The sequence below is a fragment of the Pelmatolapia mariae genome, linkage group LG2, assembly GCF_036321145.2.
Source record: "Pelmatolapia mariae isolate MD_Pm_ZW linkage group LG2, Pm_UMD_F_2, whole genome shotgun sequence".
Lineage (NCBI taxonomy): Eukaryota > Metazoa > Chordata > Actinopteri > Cichliformes > Cichlidae > Pelmatolapia > Pelmatolapia mariae.
Window position 1 is genome coordinate 24,046,139 of NC_086228.1, and position 24,868 is coordinate 24,071,006.

Here is a 24,868-nt window from a genome sequence, read left to right on the forward strand (position 1 = left end):
TGGGCAGTGAATGTCATTAATTAAATGAGGGACATAGAGTTTCAAGCCCAGATGCTCCTTAAACTTCCAGATGTCAAACCTCCTAAATTTCAGTGTCACATCTGACATACAATTGTTGACAGTCCAGCTAAAGTCTTTCAATATTTCTGTGATGCTTTAAATATGTTTAAAAGATCATTCTTATAACTTTATTCTATAGACCACCCATTACATTCAAATTCTTAAAGAGAAGCAGCAGGTAGAGCATAGCTTTAAACTGCTCACCGCACAGGATGTGGTGATAGAGGTAGTTCCCCACATCCTGCAGGGCTTCTGGGAGCTTCCTCCTCGACTCTTCCGTGTCCGTGTGAGCCTAAAGCTCAGGTCTAAACACAGTTTGTGACAATTTTTTCTACTTTTGGCTCTATATGATGATATGGATATGATTGTGTTAGAGGCAGACAGTCAATCATAGAAAAGTTGGTTTAAAGGGAGGGTGACATTAAATCAAGGATAGGAGCTATGTCAAACAGTGACTCATGTAGAGTCCAAGAATAGAAACATGGAGGTGGAAATGATAGTAATCTGTGCCTCTTTATTTTTGATAATTTTATTTTGTGTAATTTTTTAAATACCCGTCATGTCTAGTAGATCTCGCGAGAATCCGAATCAGGAGTTAAATGCACCGTTTCGCCAAACATATTTGCTTTTCCAGGACGAGCTCTATAGACTCTCTATAGCTATTTAGATATCTATTGATTTCTGTTATGTACAAGTGCGTGTGTAAAATGGCGAAGCGGAATTGACAGGCAGAAAGAGTAAAGAAAGAAAGGGTTGTTTTTTTTAAAGATAAGAAAGAACAGCAGCAGCTTTGCATTCAGTGTTTGTGCTGAAATGCAGGCATGATTACAGCGATGCGTAATGCGTAAGCTTGCTTGGTTCCTGGATTTTTTGGCGGAGTGAGCCCTCTGTGTGTCCCCCCTCCTCTCTGGCATTACGTGCGGGTCGTGTAACGGTGGGAGAGACGGCTCGGTCCCCGCCCTGCTCCTTTAAATACCCGTAACGGGGTCAGTACAGCAGACAGACACGGGGATGTGCTGATATCTGCTGAGTTTCAGCTTGGGTACTCTAACCGTGTATCTGGTGTTCGTGCTGCGTCATGGAGCTGGACCGGCGGCTACTGCTGGTGCACTGCACGGCTCACGCCCTCTCGGTAGCGGCGGGCTTGCTGGTGGTGGTCCCGATGGCTCTGAACGGTTCCGCTTTCAAAGGCCGCTGCGCCCTCTTTTCCAGTGGATACTGGAGGACGGATGAGCAGGTGGAGCCGACGGGCACGACGGGAGTCGTGGATCACCTAGTGGTGCAGCAGTGGGGGCCGCCGGCAGCCTGCCAGTTCGCCACTTTTGTGGGCATTTTCACGGTGCTGTACGGAGCTGCGCAGGGCTGGAGGTGCCTCTTCTATCTGCACGGACGACATGACGAGTGAGTCTCCCTGCAGCACACACCCACCCCTCCATACGTCTCAAAACACGGAGAAGGGCGGGTACAAGCACTAGTGACCTACATTTGGTTATGTTCTGCAGAAAGATGATGCAGCATGGTGCCACAGTAGTCCGGTGGTACTTGGAGATCCTGCAAACGCATTAAAATGGATGAAGGCATACATAAACGAATGCATGCAGAAATGGACGCATTAATATGTTGCCTGTGCATTGGTGCCAGATGCAGAAGATTTCTATAAAAAGAGACTGTTGTGCGTTAACTTGTTTATTCACCCAAACAAAAGCAAGTAAAGCAGCGAAGCAGTCATGTGGTGTGGATGATCAGTCAGTGTATCCATCAGCACAGAAGGGTGTCAGCCATGTTAAGGAGAGGAGAAAATGGTCTGAATATATCTGCATCCTTTATTCTAGTGATTTTATTTGAGTCCCCCCAAAAAGCATGCTAAATGTTAGTGTAAAGAAACAGGAGAAGAAAGAAACACTTTGAGAGCTCTTGAGAATAACGAGTTTACTTAAACAACAACAACAACAACAACAGTATTTTAGGTCTTTATGAATCAGCTTGCCTACATGTGAAAAAAATTCTCAACGTTTCATTATAGAAATGCTGGTACTGCCTCTCCACACCGGGAGCATTGTTTATTTATTTTTTCAAAGGAAAAAATAAATAAACAATGTCTCAGCTGCAGCTTTCACACTTTTCATCAGGTGGGCCAAAGTGGACTTTCTGCTGGCCGGTTCTGACCCCTGAGGTGCAGGTTTGACACACCTCTGTGTCATGCTCAGGCCCCTGATGTCAACCAGCTCCTGGGCCTTTCTAAACCAAACCTGTGGGTCACATGACCTACAAAAACAAACTGCAGTCATCACAGTAGTCATAGTAGGGGTGTCAAACATAAGGGTGGTATTTGGCCATGCGGAGACTCCAGTATGGCCCTCTGGACAGCTTTGCATAATGTGAAGTTTGGCATAAATTTTGGAGATTTAGCTTTGTTTTCATACGTTTTATAGCTTTCCCCAATGATAAAGGCCTAGCCCCCTGGGTTACTAGACCAGTGTGAATAAATAATAAACAATTCAATTTTATTAAATTTAATTTTACAGTGGATCCACAGTAAAGGAAAATGGACAAGGAGCTAACAGAACTACACATTTATTTCTTACGATTTAAGTTCAGAGAGTTGTGCTAACATTGTTCTGTTGTGATATCTGGAAAAGAAGATTCATAGAAAGAAAGAATTTAGGAATTAAAAAAAGTAACTGGAAGTTGTAAAAATATATTAAAATTTAGTATTTGTTTTCCTTCCTGTTTATACTAATGTGATAAACAGGTGTGTTTTCATACAGTGGTGTGAAAAAGTGATTGCCCCCTCAACCTGATAACTGTATGGGCCGCCCTTAAGAGCAACAACTGAAATCAAGCATTGGCAAAACTGCTAATGAGTCTTTTACCTCACTGTAGAGGAATTTTGTCCCACTCATCCTCGCAGAATTATTGTAATTCAGCCACATTGGAGGGTTTTTAAGCATGAACTGCCTTTTTAAGCTCATGCCACAGCATCTCTCGATTCAGGCCATTCCAAAGTCTTCATTTAGTTTTTCTTAAGCCATTCAGAGGTAGACATGCTGATGTGTTTTGGATCATTGTCCACACTTCACCTTGAGGTGACGAAGCAATGGCCGGACATTCTCCTTCAGGATGTCTTGGTAGACTGCAGAATTCATGGTTTCCTTTACAACAGCATGTCTTCCAGGTCCTGAGACAGCAAAACAGCTGCAAACCACCACAATACCACCATATTTTACTGTTGGTATGACGTTCCTTTTCTGAAATGCTGTGTTACTTTTACGGCAGATGTAATTTTAAGACTACTGAAAGAGAGTTAAGTCTGTCCTGGTTGACTTACAAGCTTGTTCAGATTGTATGGTTTTTGGCTTATATGCTGTATTTCCATGTATGTTTACCAATGTTTCAATAAATAGCTTTATCCATTTCCCAGTTTACTTGTACAATGTAAAGCGATGAGGGGTGTCTCAAGACTTTTGCGCAGTACTGTATAGCAGCCTGTGCTGTGTGGTTCGTCTGTATCTGTTGAGGAAATCTGTAGAAATAAAAACATTACTGTGATAACTGAAGCAGCAGAAAGAGGGGATGTTCAAGGTAGCTGCAGTTGATATTGTAAATTAATCGTGCATTTGCTCCAACGTCAGCCTTAAGCCTCAGCTCTCTGTGTGTCTGATGGCCATCTCTCTCTCTCTGTTTCTGCCCAGCACTCTGTTTTCGTCCTTCCTCACGGTCCTGCTGAGCGTGTGCGTGTTCTTCCTGTCTGGAGGAGCCAGTGTCATCTTGTCACTAGGACTCAGCTCCTGGTGCGACGTTGTAACAGAAAACGACACACAGCCATTCAGGTACATCTAACACAGACTCCCCTTTGGTGTTGTGGATGGATGCCTGCTCAGTTTGACATCGAGAGGCCTGCACATTTCCAGACTTTTCTTTTGTTGCTCCATGTGTGATTTAAAAAGAAAATGATTCAGGGTTGATGTTAAAATGTGTGTTTTAAAGCGTGTGTGTAGCTGTCATCTTGTTTGAGCGTATCTGGAGGTCCCTTTCTCATCTATTCTTGTTTGTTTTGAATTCAGCTGTGCAGAGTCCCAGTCTGTGCCACTTTACCTGGACGTGGACACTTCATCTTTCTTCACAGAGCTCAGTCTGGCGCAGGTAGGAATGCTCAAATACAAGCAAACACAAAATGTTGCGCACACCAGAACGCAAAAGTGACACTGACTTCCTCCCAGGCCTCTGAAACAAGAGCTTCACAGTTCGGCTGTCTGCTTTTCTGAAAGGCTGAAGGAGGTAGAGCACGATGAAGAAAAAAGAAAAGAATTATTTAACAGTTCAGACGGATAACTTAAGTAACATTAAAATGATCACAACAAGCTAATTTAACATCTCAAATTATAGAACAGGGGTGTCAAACATAAGGCCAAGGGGACTGAATCAGCCCGGCAAAGATTCTAATCTGACCCCATTGGCCAAATTAACTGTATTTTCATAAGGTTAAAAAACTTTCCAACTGATAAAGACCTCCCCTGTGGCCATTAATGCTATAACACAGTAACTGATTAATAGATGAACCTTTTAAAATAACAGCATGAGCTCCCATCAGTGTAGCAGCTGCAGTAGTATTTACAGATTTATCCCCGTTTTGCGCTTAAATACAGGATGTTTTGTATGTAAACATTATTCCTGATCACATCACTGTAGTCACTCATTTCAGGTTTTTTTTTCCACCCTTCTGTCTGATTTGGTGTCAGCTGCAGTGATGTTATGTGAGCTGTTTCTAATGGCAACAGATCTTTTGTCACAGATTTGATATTTTAGGAAAGCAGACACGTAAAACAGGAAAGCAGGTTTACTCTGTCAGAAGAAATCACTTTTGTTCGGCATCATGTTCGTCTGAAGCTTGTCTGTTTTGCAGATTTATCCAGGAATTAAAAGCATGCATTTAGGAGTTTCTCTGATGTTGTCAATGCTTTGTGTTTTTGTTACAAAACATCATTGATCGACACAAGAGCTGATGTCAGCCTCCGTTCTAGCAGCTTCTGCAGCTCCATTCAGTGTCCTGGGCAGGATTGATCTAATCTGTCTTTTGGAAACAATGAAACGACAGTGCGAGGTTCACTCCCGCAACAAACCGACTCATATTGATGAAACACAGTGACGCTCTCGGCTACGGTCATTTTTCAGTTTTTCCAGTTCTAATCTGTCCCGTCTAAAAACGGCATCCCTCTCATCTCTCCTGCTGTCGTCACAGTGAACTATCGACTCGTCCCTGAAATCAAAAGTCTCACAGGAAGTGGTGTTTGTTAAAGGCACCGACTGTATGTTTTTACAAATTGATTTTTGGACCTCCACATTTCTGGAGCCGCATTGTTGATTTTTAGATTTCTCCTGTGAATCTTTGTCCCGGAGTTTTAAATGATCGAAACAACAGGCTGGATCTTAACTCAGTTTTTCTACTTGTTGGTACATTTCTCTCAGCTCCGGTCCCATAGTTTCACCAATCTACCTCCAAGAATTTGCTGACAGTCCTTATACTGAGGTGATAACTGTTGTTTCACTGATGTGTTGTTAAAAATGGCATAAAATGAGAGTGGAAGATGGACATGTGAGTGTGTGCTATATACATTAGAGGGTTACCTAGGCAACCAGAGTCTGAAGCATCCATTCACTATAAAGGTTGAATGAAACTGCTCCCCCTGTGCGCGCTGCTTTAGCTCAGGCATGTTGGTCATTCGGAGGCAGAAGTGACCATGTGTGGATCACACGTAAATATAAAAGTCATCTGCTGCCTTTTGGGCCCATGTTTTTGAAGCTTCCATGCTGGTGTTTTGGCCTTTGCCATGTTAGTTCTTTTGGAGCCACACGTTCCATTATAAGGATAAAAAAGATGGATTCAGCAACTGAAACAGCTGCATTTATAACCTGTAAAGATGCAAAGCACATACACAGATATCTGCTAATTATTACTCAGTCACAGAATAATAAAACACAGGAATTTCACAAACTTCTTGGGTGCTTTCTGCATCGTTATCCTTCACTATGTGTCTGTTCAGTGTTTTTCGATGTGTGACTGTAAGCGTCTCTTCATCCAGGCGTCGCTGTGGCTTGTGACGGCTCTGTGGCTGGCTCACTCCATCCTGGCTTTCCTGCGGCTCTACCACTCTCACAGCCAGCACATCAGCGGGCCCTGTCTGCACCGGGAGAAGGAGATGCTGCTGGGACACAGTCCATCAGACAGCGGCTCTCCCTCGCCTCCTCCTGTGACACCTATCCTCTTAGTCTAACCCAGAGTGGTACTGACAGAAGAAGCCTCCAGTATTCAAATTTAAACCTCAGTTTGTTCATGTCTCGATCGATGATGTCAACTCCACAGTACATGAGCCTGACCAAGGAATCCATCAGGTGTAATATTAATCAACCAACAAAAGAACGCAGTACAGGAATGCCAAAGATACGATAGAAAGAGTTCAGGCTTAAATTAGATATATCTGTAATGCGTGTTACCTTTTTAAAAACATTTGCTGTTCTGTGTTGTCCTTAAATATTATCAAGTAATTTATCTTATTTAATGGCTTAATGTTATTTAACAGCTTAGTATCATCACTAATATCGGTGGAATCCTGCCTACTGCATTTTAAAGGTTTTTCCACAATCTTTAAAACCTCTTTTAACCACTTGGATTATTTTTTTATTATACGACAAACAAATTCACAGGAAAAAGAGGAAAGAAGAAATCCTATAATGAATTCAATAAGTACAAAATCTTTCACATATTTGAAAAGGGTCCTCAGAACTTTTGAAACACCCACTGCAGTGTCAACACCAGCAGATAAGTCTAAATTAAATCCAGTATTAAAAATAATACAAGAGATTCATAAATTTTAACAGGAACTGCACACAATGTGTTTCTGTCTGGATTCACTTTAGTGCAGACATATAGAATACAAGTTACAGTTATTTTGAGGTATTTATACTCCATCTTGTTGCCTTGCAAGATAAAAAGAAATGCACAGATGGGTGTAACTGACAGTAATGCATTTTAATTTTGGCTAAACAGGCTGTTTTGAGCTTGTGATTTTGCCAGGTTTAAAGGAGAGCTGCTTTTGAGACACTATAAACTCTGACTGTTAGCTCGACATAAGCTTCCTGACCTTAGTCTCACTTCATAGTACAATCCTGAGGTGATGGGAGTGAGTCCGACTCTAAGAATCTGCTCAAACTGTGGCTGTAATGTGAGGGACTTGCTGCCCAATCATGACTTACAAACCCTAAAATAACACGGAAAATTCTTTCTTTTTTTTAGGAATTGAAAGTTTTGAAAACACGTGAACTTTATTGATTCACTGATTCATTTATGAGCATTAATATAATTTCAGTAAAAGGGATCTGCACGCTGACTGTCTTGTGATCGAAGGTTATGATTGGAGATGAAATGTGTTTGCAATGATGTCAGGGACGTTTGTACTGAAGGATTTTATAGATTCAAAATATACCAGTTACTGAAGAATACAGTTGTTGTGTCAAATCCAACACTGAAGACATTTATGGGCAAAAACATTTCCTTAATAAGTGATAAGATGGAAACATCCAGTCTGTAGGTCCACAGAGTTGGTCTGTAGTGGGACTAAACTTATCTGCCTTCAAACAAAAAGGGATTTCACAGCTGAAGCACATTATAACAATAACCAGTATTGTTGCTTATTTTTGTCTTTTCACCACATTTTCGTGAGTCACTGTTCATTCACATCATTGATGACACCACAAGCAGCCAGCCTGGTGTTTGTTCCGAGTACATTTATGATGCATGGTTGTTTGCGTTTCTGCAAGAGCTCGACATTTTGCACAGTCGTGTCCTCATCAGGGAGAATTCGTTGTATTGTTCTGAGTGTAATATTCGGATGCTTTCATCGTGAAGCATGTGGCGAGAGCGTGACTGAGCCACCGTGTTCGTGAAACAGGCTCACTGTGTGAGCATGACCTGAATGTTGTGTTGTGTATTGGGAAAATCTCTGCTGGCCTCTCATCTTGTGACGATTTCTGTCATGATGCTGTTTGCGTGGAGGCGGCTGCTCTCGGACCGTCAGTGAAGCAGTCAAATCCTCTCAGACGATCCACGTAGAGTTTAATTAGCAGGAAAACTATGATTTGTGACTTTTTGAGACAGATTTATGTGGAGCCCAGTGGGGTTGATATGAAGTCGTCGTTATACTTCTGTCAACCCGAGCAGCTGTAATGACACGCAGACAGCAGAGGTGGAAATCTGAGGTAAAGAGGCAGCTTTGTGATGTATTAAATGTTTTTGTATGCTGAACATTGTCCTGCTTTTTACCTCTGAAAACTGTTTGTGCTCATTCATACTTGCATTTTTGCATTGTTCTTGTTTACAAATAAAAACGCGTCATCACAAGAGAACCTTGCTCATTTTTGTTATTTACAAAAGCACCATCACCCTGATCACACGTCTTCTGTTTGCTTTAGTCACTTTGATATTATTGTGGTTACAATGTTAATTACAGTGTTGAGTGCCAGATTGGATATCTATTAAATATTTCCTACATCATTTATTTAACTGTAAGTGTGTTGGGCTGCAGTGACCACATCTTACATCCCATGAACAATAACAGAGAATGCAGTCTAGCAGTACAACAATCACCCACTGCCAGACACTTTATTATGTACACCCATTCAACTGCTCTTTAACACAGATATCCAGTCAGCTAATCATATGATCACAATTGCCTGCTGAAGTTTAAACTGAGCATCACAATGGGAAAGAAATTTGATTTAAGTGACTTTGAACATAGTGTGGTTGAATGATGTGACGGTCACACAACCATCTCTTTAAGTTACAGAGAATGTCTATGAAATATTCATGAAAGAATGTTTTTCTTGTTGTCTTTAGACATAGCAATAAATGTGTGAAAAAAATTACTCCTATTGTCCTTGCATGTTTTCTATGAAAGTAGTTCCTGACCTGCAGATATCTGAGAAAATCATTCCCACCACAGTTGTATTTCTCATGGACAACAAGAAGAATGCCTAAGCCCTTTGGTGTACCTTTTTTCCATATTACAAACAAATACAGGATAAAAACAGGGCTCATGCTGCAACACAGTTTGCTTTAGGGTGTCAATAGTAACACTTTAACAAAGGTAATACATTCACTTCTGAATATATTACCTTATACATATTTGTGTTACAGCTCAAGTTTATATAATGCAGTAACCACTATTAATAGAGTTAAAATTACACTGAACATCTGCTTGTGACAAATAGCCAGAGTTATATTTTGCAATTAGACTTCATTTTTGTTTAGTTTTTTCTTCTTCTTCTTTAATTCAGTTCAGTTTTATCTAATTTTCAGAGAGGATTTTCTTGTTTCAGTTTATTTTTTTACTGTTTACAAATATTCAGTTCTAGCATCGTTTTTATTAGTTTAGGTCTTTAGTTATTTTTGTATGGAGGGCATATGTTAGAGGTGATCAATGCATCATGCACCAGTTTGTTTGGTTTTTGTTTTGTTTTTTTTGCTTTTTTACCAAACTAACAAACTAAGGATATTTCCTTTAGTTATCTCCAAAAGTTGATTCTGTTCATCCGGACGTAACGTTTTCTGAAAACGCTACGTCCGGATGAACAGAGTCAACTTGATTCAACAAGATTTACTTACCTGGATGACTGAGAATGCATCAAGACGTTTCCTTTAGTTAGTTTTCCAAGTTCACACAACACAATTCACAGCAAACTACCACTGAAAATAAAAAAACTATTTAAAATATTTTTAAATGAACTAATTGAAGCTAAATTGACTAGAAAACAACTATACGACTAAAAATAATACATTTCAAAAATCCTGGTACGGTAGTTATGATGATGTAGTAACATTTTCTTTCGCTAGGTGGCAGTAAACAAAACGTATCTGTCTTAAATGAGAAAGAGGAAGAAGTAACGAGCCAATCAAATTCCAAGGCACCATATTGAACAGTTGTTTTGACTCCAGCCTGTTCTTCTTTCACAGTTTTTACTTTGTATTTGGCTTTTTAAAAACTTAAATAATTCAAATTTACAATTAAAAGACAAATAAACGTAATACTCGCGCGGGAACAATGAAGCTGGCGGACATTAAAAAGTTAAAAGTGGCCGAGCTGCGGTCCAGACTTAAAGAGCTGGGGCTGGACAGTAGAGGGCTGAAGGCTGAGCTGGTGGAGCGGCTGTGGTCCGCAGCAGAGGGGGAGCAGAGCGGGGAAGACGGCGAAGAAGAAACGCTGAAGCTACATGACAGCTCACCTATACTTTTAGTACAGACAGAGCCAGCAGACGTCCGCCCTCCATCCTCAGAGATTGGTGCTACTGCGCGACATGAAGTAGACCGCGGCTACACAGACATGGCCACACAGACTGAGGCTGAGCCCAGTCCAGCTGCACCACAGCCCGGCTCGGAGGCTGCTGCTGCGGGTGTCACTGCCTGCCCTGCGGGGGGAGGAGAACAGGGGCATGCGGAGGGTCCAGTAGAGGAGGACATGGGCAGAGGAAGGTCGTTCTACGAGTTCAAAGAGGAGATACGATACAAGAGGTAGAGTATGGTGAAGAAACCCGCCCCACAGAGGGCATCGGGTTCAGTGAAAATCCCTCACATCTGTCCACAGCATACTGTAATTACCGTGTGGAGCTGTCGTTGTGGAGTTTCATATTTGCAGGTTCTCTTGGTCTTGAGAACTTGATAAAGTTTGTAAAGATTTTTAAACTCTCACCCAAGACACTTCTTTAGTACCACATCCACTGATGGAAAATCCCAGCCAAACGAAGCGTGGGCCAAGTCCAGAATCAGAATCAGAGAGACTTTATTAATCCCACAGGGAACTTGAGTTCTCATAGCGGCACACATACAGCAAACGTCAAGCACTCATATAAAATGAAGAGTAGAAACAGAGATATTAATAGATAACTATTAAAATAAATATAGAGATACAGGTATAAATATAAACATAAATATGCATATAGACATAAAAGTACACAAATATGTGTGCAATTATATGTCATTGCGTACAAAAGTGCCAGAGTTCAGTGAGGTGTGATTAATCCTGTTCTGCATGTGTGGGCCTGACGCAAGTGGATGAATTAAAGAGTTTGAAAGCAGCAGGAAGGAAGGACCTGTAACGTTCCCTCAGACAGGAGCGTGAAGGAATCTGCTGCTGTCCTCTGTTGCAGTGATCTCAGTGAGCTAATCAGGTCATGTTAAAATAGGTTTTCTCAGTTTAAGAGAGAAGAAGGATTTAAAGCTCTTCCAATATTGTGGTCCTGGTTACTGCACCACTGGTTAGGAATATGTTTTAAATCCTGACTTTGAATGATTTTTTTATGTGTATACATGTGTGGATGGGGCAGTTTTTTTTTCCTTAAGGCCAGATTAGCATGTAATATCCTTTTATCCCTTTTTAGCATAACTGTATTTATGTGTACTTATACTTTAATATTTGCTATTTTATTATATTGGTATTTTATTCTGTGCAATGAACGATGAGTGAACGCATGTAAGGTATGTATGCTCGTCTGCTAAAACATAAGCTCTGATCCAGTTTCACTGCAGAATGCATAGCACAGCGGCATAAAAGGAATCTTTATCTTTGTGTAAGCAGAAAACTCATTACCAAGTTTTACCCGTAGATTTAGATTTAATAAAGTTCTTAAATCATTAAATGTGACATGTCTCTTTTTTTTCAACCAGAGCCAAATCACCACAGCCCCCTGTGGAGAGGAGTGAGGCAGAGGAACAAGATGAAGATAAAGTCAGACTAGATAAATGTGTGAAAACACACCCACACAAATTTTAATCACAGCTTGAGTTTTCTTATGAGTTACTTGTTTTAATTTTGTCTGGACTAACCCCCCAAGGGTGTATTTGATTTGACTCCCTGAGTCTCCTTGTCGCTTACTCAGATGGCTCTCACCTGCACTTCGAGGTGAGTCCTGATGGATCCTCCGGCCAGCCGCGGTTCTGGGCTCAATTCCCCCTGCTGTGGTCAGGCTGCAGGGTCACCCATGGGGTGCAGCAGGGCAGGGTGGGCTTTGAGGTGAGGCTGGAGAGGAAACTGTTGACTGCACAGCCAGATGACCATGAAGTCAGGGAGCCATATGGACTGAGAGTTGGCTGGTCAGTGGCCGACTCCTCTCTGCTGCTGGGTAAGAATGAAATTTTTTTTATATTTATTGTCTGTAGATGTGATTTACTTGTTAAAAAGCTTCTGAATCCTTCTGGGTTTCACGTCAGGTGAGGATGAACTCTCTTTTTGTTATGATGGACGTGGTAAAAAAGTGTCAGATAGAAAGGAAGAGAACTTTGGAGAGCCTTTTTCGGAGGGGGATATCATCGGCTGTTATGCTGTGAGTCATGTTTTCAGTCAGCTTTACTAGCGCTCGAGTGACTTTTCTCTCATTTAAACCATTTTTTTGTGTTTGTGTGTCATGTTCGCACCTGCACACACCCAGTCTTTCTCCTCAGACGGCGCTGTCGAGCTCTCTTTCCATAAAAACGGTCGTTTTGTAGGTGTGGCCTTTTCCACGGACGCCTCGGTGCTACGGGGCCGTGCTCTGTTCCCTCATGTCCTCTGTAAGAGCTGTTCGTTCAAATTGCTCCTGGACCCTGCAGGTCAACCCTGGTACCCCGGCCCTCCAGGGTTCACACCGTTGGCCACTCTTCCTCCTGGGCAAAGGGTGTGCTCCACATCAGCTCCAACCTCCAGAGCACAGTGCGAGGTGAGAGTCAAATTTAGATTTGTATTCCCAATCTTTCTACTACTAAAGGCTCCTCCTAAAGATGAAATTGTAGTGTGAAGATGAATTGTAACGTTTTCTAAGAATTTCCTCTGAAAGTTTGAACTAAACAGAGCTCAGATGATCCTGTACATGGAGCATTTTAGCCATAGAAAATGCTCCTAAGGTGGAAAATTGTTGGGAGTGGAGTGGAGGATGTAAGCAGGGGAGAAAATGGCAGAAAGACAACGTTTAGTGTTACAGGAGTGATCACCTGAGTCATTAGGATCATCCTATGGGACCCATGAATGTTTGTGCAAAATTTAATTTTTTGACAGTTGACATATGTCAGTTTTGTTATGTCTGATCCTCCTCTCTGCTCCACCAGGTGGTGCTGATGGTGGGTCTTCCTGCCTCTGGGAAGAGCGTCTGGGCGAGGAATTACATGAAGCAGCATCCAGAGAAACAGCACAGACTGCTGGGAACAGAGGAGCTGCTCGTTTGTATGATTGTCAGTCAGATCTCCGGTCTTCACTCCTGTGATTCACGTTCACATTCAGAGATTATGGTTCACACCTGATGTGAAATGTTTGACCTGTGTGTGTGTGTATAGAGTGGTGGGCAGAGGGACAGCAGGCTCCAGCAGGCGTCTCACTGTCTTACTGAAATAATCAAGATGGCTGCCCAAACTCCTGGAAACTACATCCTAGACCAGGTAATGCTTCACGGTCAAAAAAAAAAAAAGACTTATGAGATGTCACCTTGTGAAACTCACCTAAGGATAGTAGTTGCTATCAGGTGGTAGAAGAAAAGCCGTTATTGGAGAATCAGCCTCTGCAAGCAAAGTGTCAGGAGACCAAAGTGAACTGATTCATTTAAGCTCATGTGATAGAGGTTTGGATGAGCAGCAGAAGATTTTCTGGTTTCAAATCGGGCCTCGGCAGTCTGGAGTTTGGGATTATTTCTTGGTCCTATTAATAATTAAATATTTACTTTAAAGCAGTTATATGTGGAATAAAATCTAAACTGTAACCACCACAGTTATGAGCAAAGAGCTTCGACAAAACATTTCACTATGCTGTAGTCTTAGTAGTTATTTCACTTCATCTTTCTGTTTCCAGTGCAACATCCTCTTCTCTGCACTCCGTCACAAGCTGCGGCTGTTCACAGGCTTCAGGCGTCGGGTGGTGGTGGTGTTTCCCTCAGGCGACGAGTGGAAAAGACGACTGTCGCAGCACCAGATGAGAGACGGTGAACACATCCCAGAGACCGCCCTGCTCAAATTACAAGGTTTACCTACATTTGTAATATTATGTTACATTACAGGTCTATGATATTAGGGGTGAAAACAAAAAAAACATGAATTTGTTTCATACTGTCCATTTGGTCTCTTCAGTAATCCCTGTAAATTTTCACTAAGGAATGGGTTCAGATTCTTCTTGGTTAAATCTGTGAATCCTTCAGAAAGAAAGGTTCTTCCTCTCATTACTCTGTTTATTGATATCATTGAAGGTCTCAGATGTGCTGGGAGCCACATAGAGTTTATAAAAGACCTTTACAGCTGGAGATTCTGGTGCTGCTGACAGTTAAAATAAACAGCAATCATTCCAGTAATACTTTCCTCTCTCTGTCCAGTGAGCTGCAGTCTTCCAGAGCAGCAGGATGACCTCCTGGAGGATTTGCAGTATGTCGAGCTGCCGCAGGAAAAGGCGCTAAAGCTCCTGCAGGAGTATAAAGATGAGGCCCGCAGACTGCTACCCCCTGTCCCCAAACATGAGAAGACACGGCGACTTTACAGGAAAAGACCCCACTCTCACGGCCCTCCATTCTCTCACAGGAGCGGCATGCAGACATGGAGTCAGCCGCCAAGATACGTGAGTGCCAACCTGACTCATTTCTCTCTAAAACCACAGCTGCATTTGCTAGATGTTAAATTAATTTTGTGTCATTCACATTTCAGTGGAGCGTGCCTTATCAGGATCAGGGGTATTACTACAGCGCGTACCATAGCTACTCATGAGCGAACCTGGAGCAAGAGGACTCGAATGATGCTGCTGCATTACCAGTGATTACACAACACCAACACTGCTGAGGTTTTATTATATGGCACTGCACACTCCCTGCTCAAAGATAATTAGTGTCATATTTTATAATATCTTTTATGAAAAGACATGGACACTTTAGGTTTTTATTCAAAATATTTTAATACATTTTTACTTGTTCTTGCTGTACAGTGTATAAATGAATTATACAGTACTGAATTATGAGTAACTTGTAAATAAAACCCCAAACTTTAATCAGTCTGTTTCTTTGTGCACATGTGGTGGTGTCAACTTGGCATCGTCTCGTCCGCTTCGGTCTGGAACTACGTCAGGTTTAACAGTCTGATAAAGCAGCACGGCTCCTTTAGCTGACGGACACAGCTCCGACCACAGAGGGCTGCTTCTGTCCAGCTGAAAAACTTCCTACAATGTGCAAAATACAACGGTGTGAGAAAGTGTTTGCCCCCTTCCTAATTTCCTGTTTTGTTTTGGAGTTTAGAGTGTGACAAACATACAAAAAATAGGAAATCAGCAAACACTTTTTCACACTACTGTGTATAAAAAGGCAGAATTGCCTTATATGCTTGTAATCTCTCCATAAAGTGATGATTGTACTTTGTTCCCTACTGTAGATGCAAGTACGAGAATCTCGTTTTGGTGTTGGCCTGCAGGTATTTATATGTCTGTAACATCTCACCATTCTGCTGACAAAGACGACCTCTGTGGACTCGCTGGCCTCCACTCCTCCTTTCCAGTACAACTTTCTCACTTCATCAGAACTTAAGGAGCAACTGAAAGCACACAGATTAAAATTTATATCTTTATAGAGCCATTCAAACTACATTTATTATTTCACGATGCTTGATTTAGGATTGTGTGCAGCTTTATGCTGCCCTTCTTAACCTCAGCTGGGCAAATCTGGTTAGATAATTGAGACCTAATCTAATAGTAACTTTAACTTTGGACTTCATTTTGTATGACACCTTTTTATAGGCTTGCCATCATGTGATGTCATCTTTTATGGTCTCTCAGCTGTCTTCATTATTACTTCTGTTCCTTTGCTTTTAGTCTTTCACTGGTGTGCATTTTTTATTGTTTGTATTTTCTGCTTTGTATCATCTTTTCTTTTCTTTTAACTCTCTATTAACTTTACTCATCTCAAGCCCTAATATCTAACTTTTATATGGGGCAGTAAAACTGTTTTTTTCTTCTTAATACTGAACTTGTTTAACTCCAAGAGAATTATTTGTAATAGGAGTCTGAGATTCCAGTTACAAGTGAATTTCAAGAATGAAAAGAAAAGTCTGAAGAAGGTTTAGACTCCCTAAACATACATATAACACATCATGTAGTCTTACAGCCTAAATATATAATATTTGTTTAAGCCTCATTGCAGTTATTCGCAGCCAGTGCTCCTGATTGTGCTTTTAATTCAGTCAGCTCAGGAAATTGCAGTTTTTTTTCTACTCCTGGGTCTGTATGATGTCAAAGAGAGAGGGTAGCCCTAATATAGTCATCTCACTCTGGCTGTGAGCAGAAGCCTCACCCACTCATCTTCTGTTTATGAGAGGCAGCCAATCAGAAAAAAGTTGCAGGGGATTATTTTGAACTGTGACTCATACAAAGCTACTTCAATAGTCCACATGGAAAACTACACAGTCTTTAGCAGTGGAGATGTGGTCATCGTGATGATTCGATCTTTATAAAAATTTTTGCCAAACTTTCATTTTCTGAGCAACTTTCACTGACAGACCTACTTCAAGAAATCCGTGCTGCAGGTTTCACAATATGGATTAAAACTGAAGCGACGACTACCTGACGTAAAACTCGGCACTCGGTCTTCCAGCGCTGGTGTGATTCAGAGCGACGCCCATCAGGACAGGCGGTCCCAGGGAGCTCAGAGGAATATTCACCTGGGACAGAACAGTAAAATGAATAATATTAATATTTTAACCCTTTCATTACTTAGACGAAACAGCTGGTGCAAAGTTTTATTAAAGAAAAGTGACTGTGTGAATACTGCTTTAGGCATAAAATCCTTGTTTTACACTGTGATGTATATGGGTTGTGAGGTCCTATGTGTAGGATCTGACCTAACAATTTTCCACTTCATAAAAAAACTTGGTAAATTTTCTGATGTGTGGATCAAATCTTAGGGCTGAGTCAAACTGTGGTGCCAAGTTTCTGGAAGCTGGTTTCACTTTGTGGGGCCTATGACATGCATGATTGAACAAGAATTCTGATTTTGAGGTATTTCACTGAAGAAAATCTGCTGACACCATTTAGACTCTTAAAAAGAGTTGCTAGCAGCTTCTGACGGTAAGTATACATGCATAAAAGTGAAATACGACATTACGATTCTGAATAAAAAGAATACAAACAGAAAAGGAATGACTTTTCACCTCATCTCTGATCTCGGCGCACACAGAGGAGAAAAGCTCTGAGACGATGGCCTCTGGCCTCCTCTCCATCATGGCTATGCTGATCTGCTCCTCACACACCCTCTGTCCTAGACGTTCACACACAGCCTGAGGACAACAGGGTTGATATGAGCAACACATCAAGCATTTTGGTGAGACTGAATCCTCTTTATTCATATCACCTTTGGCTCTGGGTGGCCTCCAGGGATATCCAGGAGCCCTCCCGCCTCTGCCACCTTTTGGCTCCTCCTGATCATGACCACCTGACCATTGCTGGTGCACAGTATGGCACCCACACCTAGAGGCTGAGCCAGCAGCGTTAGAGGATCTCCAAACTCGGCCTCACCACGCTGTCGGAGCTTGGCCACCCCACACGACCAGTTTGTTCCCAGGTAGTCCTTGTAGCACGTGAGGCCTAGCCTCAGAGTGAGGAGGGGTGCAGGGTGTGGAGGAAGTTTGTCTGCAATGCCATTAAACTCTCTGTAGTCATGATTGGAGGCACCCTCAGTATTTTCTGTCTGACTTATACACCTGTTACGTATTTCACCCAAATCCCTCTGTCCTTGACTGTTTTGGTCCTCAGTGTGGTGGAAAATGGTGACATGGGACAAAGGAGTGGAAGGTGGATTTTGTGGATCTGCTAAGCAGAAAGAATGCAGCCTGAATTTGGCCCCGTTGAAAAGCCACGGCTCCTTGGACACCCGCTTCGTCCACACCTCATCTATGTGATGCTCCAGAGCCAGATCTGTCTGCCTGTTAAACCTGAGAGAGGAGGAATTGATTTCACATGACGTGTGATGAAAAGTATTTAAAGGATGTACTGCACTGTATGTTTGCACCTTTCTGAAAGCTCCACTTGTACTTGAGACTCGAGCAGCCCATGCCAGTGTGCACAGTGCAGCAGCACAGACACCTCAGGGTCCATCATTTCCCACTGTGGCTCTCCAATGGAAGCATCAGTTACTTGATCCAGTTGTGTCCTTTGAGAAGACTTGGAGGTGGGATGGTTGGAGATGTTAAGATGGTTGCTGGAAGTGATCAGAATGGACAGGATTAGAAATGAGTCTATCAGAGGGACAGTTCAGGTTGAGCACTTTGAGACAAAATCAGAGAGGCAAGGCTGAGATCATTTGGACATGTTGGACAAAGGATGCTGAAGATGGATCTGCCTTGAAGTAAGGAAAAGAGGAGGACCATGGAGAAGACTAATGGAGCGAAGGAGGACATGCAGAGGGATGGTGTGACAGAAGAGGGTGTTGGGGATAGGGTGAGATAATCCTCTGTGGTGACCCATAAAGGGAACAGCCAAAGGAAGAAAATGTGAGCTGTTTCAGCTGAAGCTTTAAACCTTAAGGCCCATGAAGGCATCAAATCAAGTGAGGTGATCAACTCTGCACAGGTTAATAAGTCCACTCCTGTTATACAAATATTGCTATATTGTTTGTCTGTTTGACTTGCCTTCATTCCCATGTGAAGCACTTTGTAACAGCGTTTTGTCTTAAAAAGTGCTATATAAATAAATTTTACTTACTTACTTACAAAGACACACATCAAGTACACCCACATATAAGAGACTAGAGCAGGCAAATATCTGACCATTGATAAGGTTAATGGAAGCACAACATCAAATTATTTTAAAAAAAGATTTCTAAAAATATTAGAAATTTGTTGCTATCATGGCAGTAACTACCTTTAAAATGCATGATTTTTTAAAATAGAGACAAAATAATTGACCAAAATAACTCATTTAACTAATTAAACTAAGCAGCCCTAATGTTTGCATAAACGCAGGTTCAGGTGAGCTGTGAGTATACTGTAGTTATCCTCTAATTCAGGGGGATATAATGACAATTTCAACAGGGCCCGTGGGATCATGACAGCACTGGGTGCAGTGGCATAACCAAAAACGGGAGGACAACTTCTTTAAGGCGTCAACAATTTGTTTAATGCAGATTTGTCTTATCTAATCGTCAATGAGGTTGAAAAGGAGAACAGACACATTTAAAAACGTGGCATTCAAAAACAAGACCGCTCAGAGTCATTTTACTCACATAAAAGCTCCTGATTTGTTACTGCTAATGAAGTTATTCTTTATTTACTTACCAGTAGCTCCCAATTTTTTCCACCATTTGACTACAAACAGTCAAAAACTTTCAATGAACCGGAGAGCTGGAAAGGAATTAAATAGGAAGTGCGACTTCCTGATAAAATAAACGTCTAACATAACAACTCCCGTGTTCTCGTTTACTCTAAGATAATATTGTCTGGACGATATTCTATGAAACCAAATAAGCACAAACGTTTTAAATCGCTTGTTTACCTGTCGTTTCCGAGGTAGGCGAAGAAGAAGCCAAACCAGCGAAAGGTGGTTTCTTCCTCTTTTCCCGCTAACGGCAAAAATGTGCTTCTTATCACCACCTAGCGGCAAAGAGTGTAAATAATAATAATAATAATGTTATATTGTCAGTAAGATATTACTGACAGATGTGGAAAAAAAAATATTGATTTTGTGCATATTTCTAAAATGTAAATTATATTTATGAATTATAGTTATAAGGCAAACTTATTTATTTCTAATATCAATTATAGTCCAATTCAATCCAACTTTATTTATAAAGTTATAAAGCATTTTAAAATAGCCAGCAGAGGACCAAAGTGTTGTACAGTAAATAAATAATAATATAGTGCTGTCCAAAAGTCCTGAGCAACCTCTCAATATTTTTCAAATATTGACATTCAAGGAAATGAGTGGAGGCTCCAAACGTTTGCACAGTGCTGTATATATTTAATTTAGTTTTCTTTTCTTTTTAAGTTGACTTTTAATTCTTTTCTGGAGTGACCTTTTATTGTTTGAAAATGCATAGTTTTAATTGTATCTATTTTTATATTATACTATAATATGAATGGCATTACAACGTGAACATGATTTTAATCACATCGTCAAAAGAAAAGAAAAGAAAAGATTAATGGGTGCAGTAAAGGAGCCCATCCGTGGGGTTGGTGTGATAGAGTGAAATGGAGGAAGATAATCCATTATTGCAATCCCTAAAAGGGAGCAGTTAAAAAAAAAAAAGAAAAAAAAAAGAAGAAGAAAGAACTGATTTCAAACCTCCTGTTACTTTTGTTGCAAACCTGTAATTCCTCATTTAATTCACCAAAATTGGACTTCTCAAAATTTTCTACTTGGTAGCATTAATATGGTCCCACAAAAACATATGCTGTGTTCAAATTCAGGGGTAGCATGCTTCGAAGGCCGCATTTGTGGGCAATTACGTCACAGCAACGCCGTCCAAAAGAGTCCATCAGTATCAGAGGCAGAGGTCAGGTCCAACATCAGCAAAACAGAGCATTCTCCTGCATCACATCTCATCTAGATGTCACTGGAGACTCTAAGGAGTGCAGTTTCAGTAGAGTGAGCTCCACGAAAGCCAGACTGGAATTTATCCAGAATGTTGTACTCATCCAGAATATCTTCTCATAACCAGGGCGGCACTCATAGGTGATCACTCACAAAAAACACAGGAGAACATGAGGATCGTTGTGGACCTTCTTGCATTCCCTGACGTCAGAGCAGAGGCCTCTTGTCAGACTTCATGTTCCTCTCAGCTTCCACGTCAGGAGCTCGTAACTCGTCAGTAGCATTTCTGCTACAGAATACTCATAAATTCCTGTCTGACAATAATTATGCTAATAAAGTTATGAGCTGCATGAGCAGAACTGAGAGTCTGCAGGTAGTGCAACTGGTCTCATGAAATGAGAAAAAAAAAAAGAGCTCCAGAAACCAATCAGCCCTTACCTGACTCAACTGACCTCCGAGTCATGTTTTAGCTGTTGTAGGCTGACAGAAAGTCTCTTCTCAGTTGGACTCCAAATCTTTAACGCATCGATGTGTGACACCACCAGCATCTGCAGCTGGGACAGCCCCTCCTGGAGACTGTAAAAGTTGATGCTGCTATCAAAGGTGAGGAAGCCCACCCTGGTACATGAGTCCCCAGGAAACCTGCAGCAGGAAACATTCTGTCAGCCTGGTTTCTGCTTGTGACAGACATTAATAATCAGTTTGATTAAATAGCTAACTGACAAACTCATGAAGCAGCAACATCAGGACTCACGTATCCAGGTTCTCAAGAAGTGATTCACAGAAGTACTTCAGGTATCCCGCTTCCACAGCATTCGCACGTCGAGCACAAACAGGTAGACAGCCGGCTGAGGAGGTCGCAACTGAAAAAGAACAACAAAACCAAGAGTTGTGATCATAGATCCCTGAAGGTTTAAAATAAATCAATCAAAATCTTTCTTTATATGACCTTCGCAGGTGTCACTTCTTATGCATGTGGCTTCTTTTTTTTCCTGTTCACTTCAAACACAACACTGTCCTCTAGTGGACAGAGAAGCAAAGTACATGTAATATGAATAAGAGGCGTGTTTACCATGTACAGTTAAGCCCAAAATTATTCATACCCCTGGCAAATTTTGACTTAAAGTTACTTTTATTCAACTAGCAAGTTATTTTTTGACTGGAAATGACACAGGCGTCTCACAAAAGATAATAAGATGATGTACAAGACGCATCATTGTGGAAAAAAATATTTCTCAGCTTTTATTTACATTTGAGCAAAAAGTATCATGTCCAGAATTATTCATACCCTTTACAAACTGTCACAGTCTCTGGGAAAATCCAAAGTTCCATACCATTCCAAATAGTCAAAGCTGTTCTAAAGCATCCCAATTACCCTGATTAATTGGAAATAGCTGTTTTGATCAACTCAACAGATGAAAAACAGCAGCTCTCTGCAGGTGGTCTGTGGACAGTCATGGCTAAGACAAAGGAACTCAGTGAGGACCTGCAGCTGTGCATTGTGGCTGCTCACAAGTGAGGAATGGGCTACAAGGCCATATCCAAATGTTTTCAAGTTCCAGTGGCCACAGTGCAAAGTATTATTAAAAAATACAAGATGTTCCGCACTGTGGAAAATCTCAGAGGACGTTGTCGGAAGCCAAAAGTGAAACCTGTGCTGGCCAGGAGGATAGTGAGAGAGGTGAAAAAGAATCCAAGGATCACCACCAAGGCCATTCTGGTGAATCTGGGCTCTGCTGGTGGCAATGTCTCAAGCCAGACAGTCCAACGGACACTGTTGGGTTCCACGGATGCAGACCAAAGAAAAAGCCACTTCTCCAGGCACTCCTAAGGCATGCAAAAGCTCATTTGGCCTTTGCAAATGCTCATCTGGACAAAGAAGAAGGTTTCTGGTCTTCAGTGTTATGGTCAGATGAAACAAAAATTGAATTATTTGGTCACAATGATGTTGGCATCATTGTGATCATTTGGCATAAAATTGGAGAAGCCTTCAACCCAAAGAACACCATCCCCACTGTCAAACATGGTGGTGGGAACCTAATGCTTTGGGGGTGTTTTTCAGCCAATGGAGCAGGGAATCTAATCACAGTAAACAGCACCATGAAAAAAGAGCAATACATGAAGATTCTCAACAACAACATCAGGCAGTCTGCAGAAAAACTTAGCCTTGGGAACCAGTGGACATTTTAGCACGACAATAACCCAAAACATACAGCAAACATGGTGAAGAAATGGTTAGCAGACAACACCAGTAACGTTTTGCAGTGGCCTAGCCAGAGTCCTGACTTGAATCCAATTGAGAATCTGTGGAGGGAGCTAAAGATCAGAGTGATGGCAAGAAGACCCTCCAACCTGAAAGATTTGGAGCTCATTGCTAAAGATGAATGGGCAAAAATGCCTGTGGAGACATGCAGAAAGCTGGTCTGCAATTATAGGAACCGTTTGATTGCTGTAATAGCCAATAAAGGCTTTTTTCTATTGATTATTGAGAAGGGTATGAATAATTCTGGACATGATACTTTTTGCTAAAATATAAATAAAACCTGAGAAATATTTTTTTCCACAATGATGCCTCTTGTACATCGTCTTATTATCTTTGGGGAGACACCTGTGTCATTTCTGCTCAAAAAAGAACTTGCTTGTTGAACAAAAGTAACTTTAAGTCAAAATTTGGCAGGGGTATGAATAATTATGGGCTTAACTGTAGTCTGAGGAGGCGATGAACTCCACGGTGGAATTCTGGACCTCTGGCCTGTTGTGTGGTTCACCGTATGACCTTGTGACTTACACATGAACTCACCTGGTACTGAACAAGAATTAAAAAAAAAAAAAAAAAGGCATAAAACATTAAGGCTGCATTTTTACAGCCCATCTAAGCACACAAATAAGTTACAGGATCAAATGAATAATAGAAAATAAATAGCAATAGAAAATGTTCTTCTATAAGTTTCAAAGAGATTTACTTTACATATTCTATATGATACAGTAAATGTGTAGCAATGACCGGCAATCATTCAGTCACTGAAATTATCCATGAAACCAGTCATTCCTAAATGCGTGTAGATTAAAGGAAATTGTTTTACCTGGATATGATTGTCTCTGATGAGCCTAAGGTACAAAACATGCCGGTGACGACGATAAAGTTTTTCTCGCTCCCCGAGAACTAAAAAATGTACAAAAAAAACAAAAAACAAAAAAATAAAAAAAATAAAAACCGGAGCGACATTTTTGGATCCATTTTAAAGTTTTCCGCGCTGTGGCGCTAGCGACCAGAAGAACTGAAGTTTTGCCAGGCCACCGCTGTCACCAACACTAAAACAGTGGCGACAGAGACAGCTCCTGAACTTACACAGACCTCTAACACAGATGACTCCGACATGGAAGTGCCAGTAAACGTGAACAACACAGTAAAAACATTGAGGACCTCTGACCACACGGGACGCTTTAGCTGCAGTCGTCTTTCTTCTGTCCTGGATCCCTTGGAGCATTTTCTAGGTGTCTTCCCAGCTTTGACAAACGTCCAGCTGGGATAACCACATTTACTCAGGGCCTTCTTGATGTGATGTTCTTCTGCTTCCCTGACTGCTGTGTCTGTGGGGATGGTATTCGCTCTATGTTGTAGCGTCCTGATGACACCCAGTTTGTGCTCCAGTGGATGATGAGAGTCAAACTTTAAATAATGAACGGTATGCTTTGGTTTAAGGTACAGATCAACTTTTAAATGTCCCCCATTACTGATGGAAATCTCACTGTCACTCATACTACTAAAGTCTGCATAAAGCCGAAATAGCTCAGTTGGGAGAGCGTCAGACTGAAGATCTGAAGGTCCCTGGTTCAATCCCGGGTTTCGGCAATAGTTACATTTATATGATCCCTAAATTACTGCTTGCCATATAACACAACACAGGTGTGGGAGAAATCCTTAGGCAGCTGAATTCATAGAAAAGAACAAACGAACTTCTAGCTGTTGAAAAGTCAGGACACTGCAAAAGGTTTTGGTGACATTTCTGCTTAAAAGATGCTTTAAACTGTGATTGCACATAAAGCGTCGTCTGATTGTCAGGTTTCTCTCTGTCATTGTAGGTCTTTACCTTATTAAAGTACCTTGATGTCACGGTTATTGCAAATCCACTAAGGTAATATTAGGCGACACAAGCCAAGGTGTACAGTGGTCCTAACCATGCCCAAATAGCTAAGTTGGGAGACTTACTGTAGGTCTTAATGTAGTATTTTTGTTTTTTTCTAACTAC

General features: G+C 41.3%; 3 protein-coding genes and 1 non-coding gene across 5 annotated transcripts; 3 read left to right on the forward strand and 1 right to left on the reverse strand.

Annotated features, from left to right (window-relative positions):
• The first annotated feature begins 948 nt into the window (after positions 1–948).
• Positions 949–8,905, forward strand: zgc:153018 (Transmembrane protein 179-like). The gene is made up of 4 exons (XM_063495704.1): positions 949–1,461; positions 3,753–3,890; positions 4,125–4,203; positions 6,141–8,905. Exons 1-4 carry the CDS (start codon positions 1,139–1,141, stop codon positions 6,330–6,332), a joined length of 732 nt encoding a protein of 243 aa, XP_063351774.1. The 5' UTR covers positions 949–1,138; the 3' UTR covers positions 6,333–8,905.
• A 1,127-nt stretch (positions 8,906–10,032) lies between these two features.
• On the forward strand, positions 10,033–14,868 carry si:ch211-107m4.1 (heterogeneous nuclear ribonucleoprotein U-like protein 2). Its single transcript, XM_063495717.1, has 10 exons — positions 10,033–10,621; positions 11,774–11,850; positions 11,986–12,228; positions 12,317–12,429; positions 12,535–12,801; positions 13,187–13,309; positions 13,412–13,513; positions 13,920–14,088; positions 14,434–14,672; positions 14,759–14,868. The coding sequence occupies exons 1-10, from the start codon at positions 10,155–10,157 to the stop codon at positions 14,816–14,818; spliced, it is 1,860 nt and encodes a 619-aa protein (XP_063351787.1). The 5' UTR covers positions 10,033–10,154; the 3' UTR covers positions 14,819–14,868.
• A 104-nt stretch (positions 14,869–14,972) lies between these two features.
• nudt22 (nudix (nucleoside diphosphate linked moiety X)-type motif 22) lies at positions 14,973–19,673 on the reverse strand. Of its 2 annotated transcripts, none has more exons than XM_063495736.1 (7): positions 19,581–19,673; positions 18,100–18,288; positions 17,443–18,022; positions 17,243–17,368; positions 16,656–16,753; positions 15,538–15,631; positions 14,973–15,263 (listed from the first exon to the last, which is right to left on the reverse strand). In XM_063495736.1, the coding sequence occupies exons 2-7, from the start codon at positions 18,186–18,188 to the stop codon at positions 15,096–15,098; spliced, it is 1,155 nt and encodes a 384-aa protein (XP_063351806.1). In that variant the 5' UTR covers positions 18,189–18,288; positions 19,581–19,673; the 3' UTR covers positions 14,973–15,095. The 2 variants fall into 2 exon arrangements, with proteins under 2 accessions (XP_063351806.1, XP_063351799.1); XM_063495729.1 differs by lacking the exon at positions 19,581–19,673 and adding an exon at positions 19,364–19,504.
• Positions 19,674–24,398: 4,725 nt separating this feature from the next.
• trnaf-gaa (transfer RNA phenylalanine (anticodon GAA)) lies at positions 24,399–24,471 on the forward strand. The gene has a single exon. It is a non-coding gene; the product is annotated as a tRNA-Phe (tRNA).
• Positions 24,472–24,868: the final 397 nt, after the last annotated feature.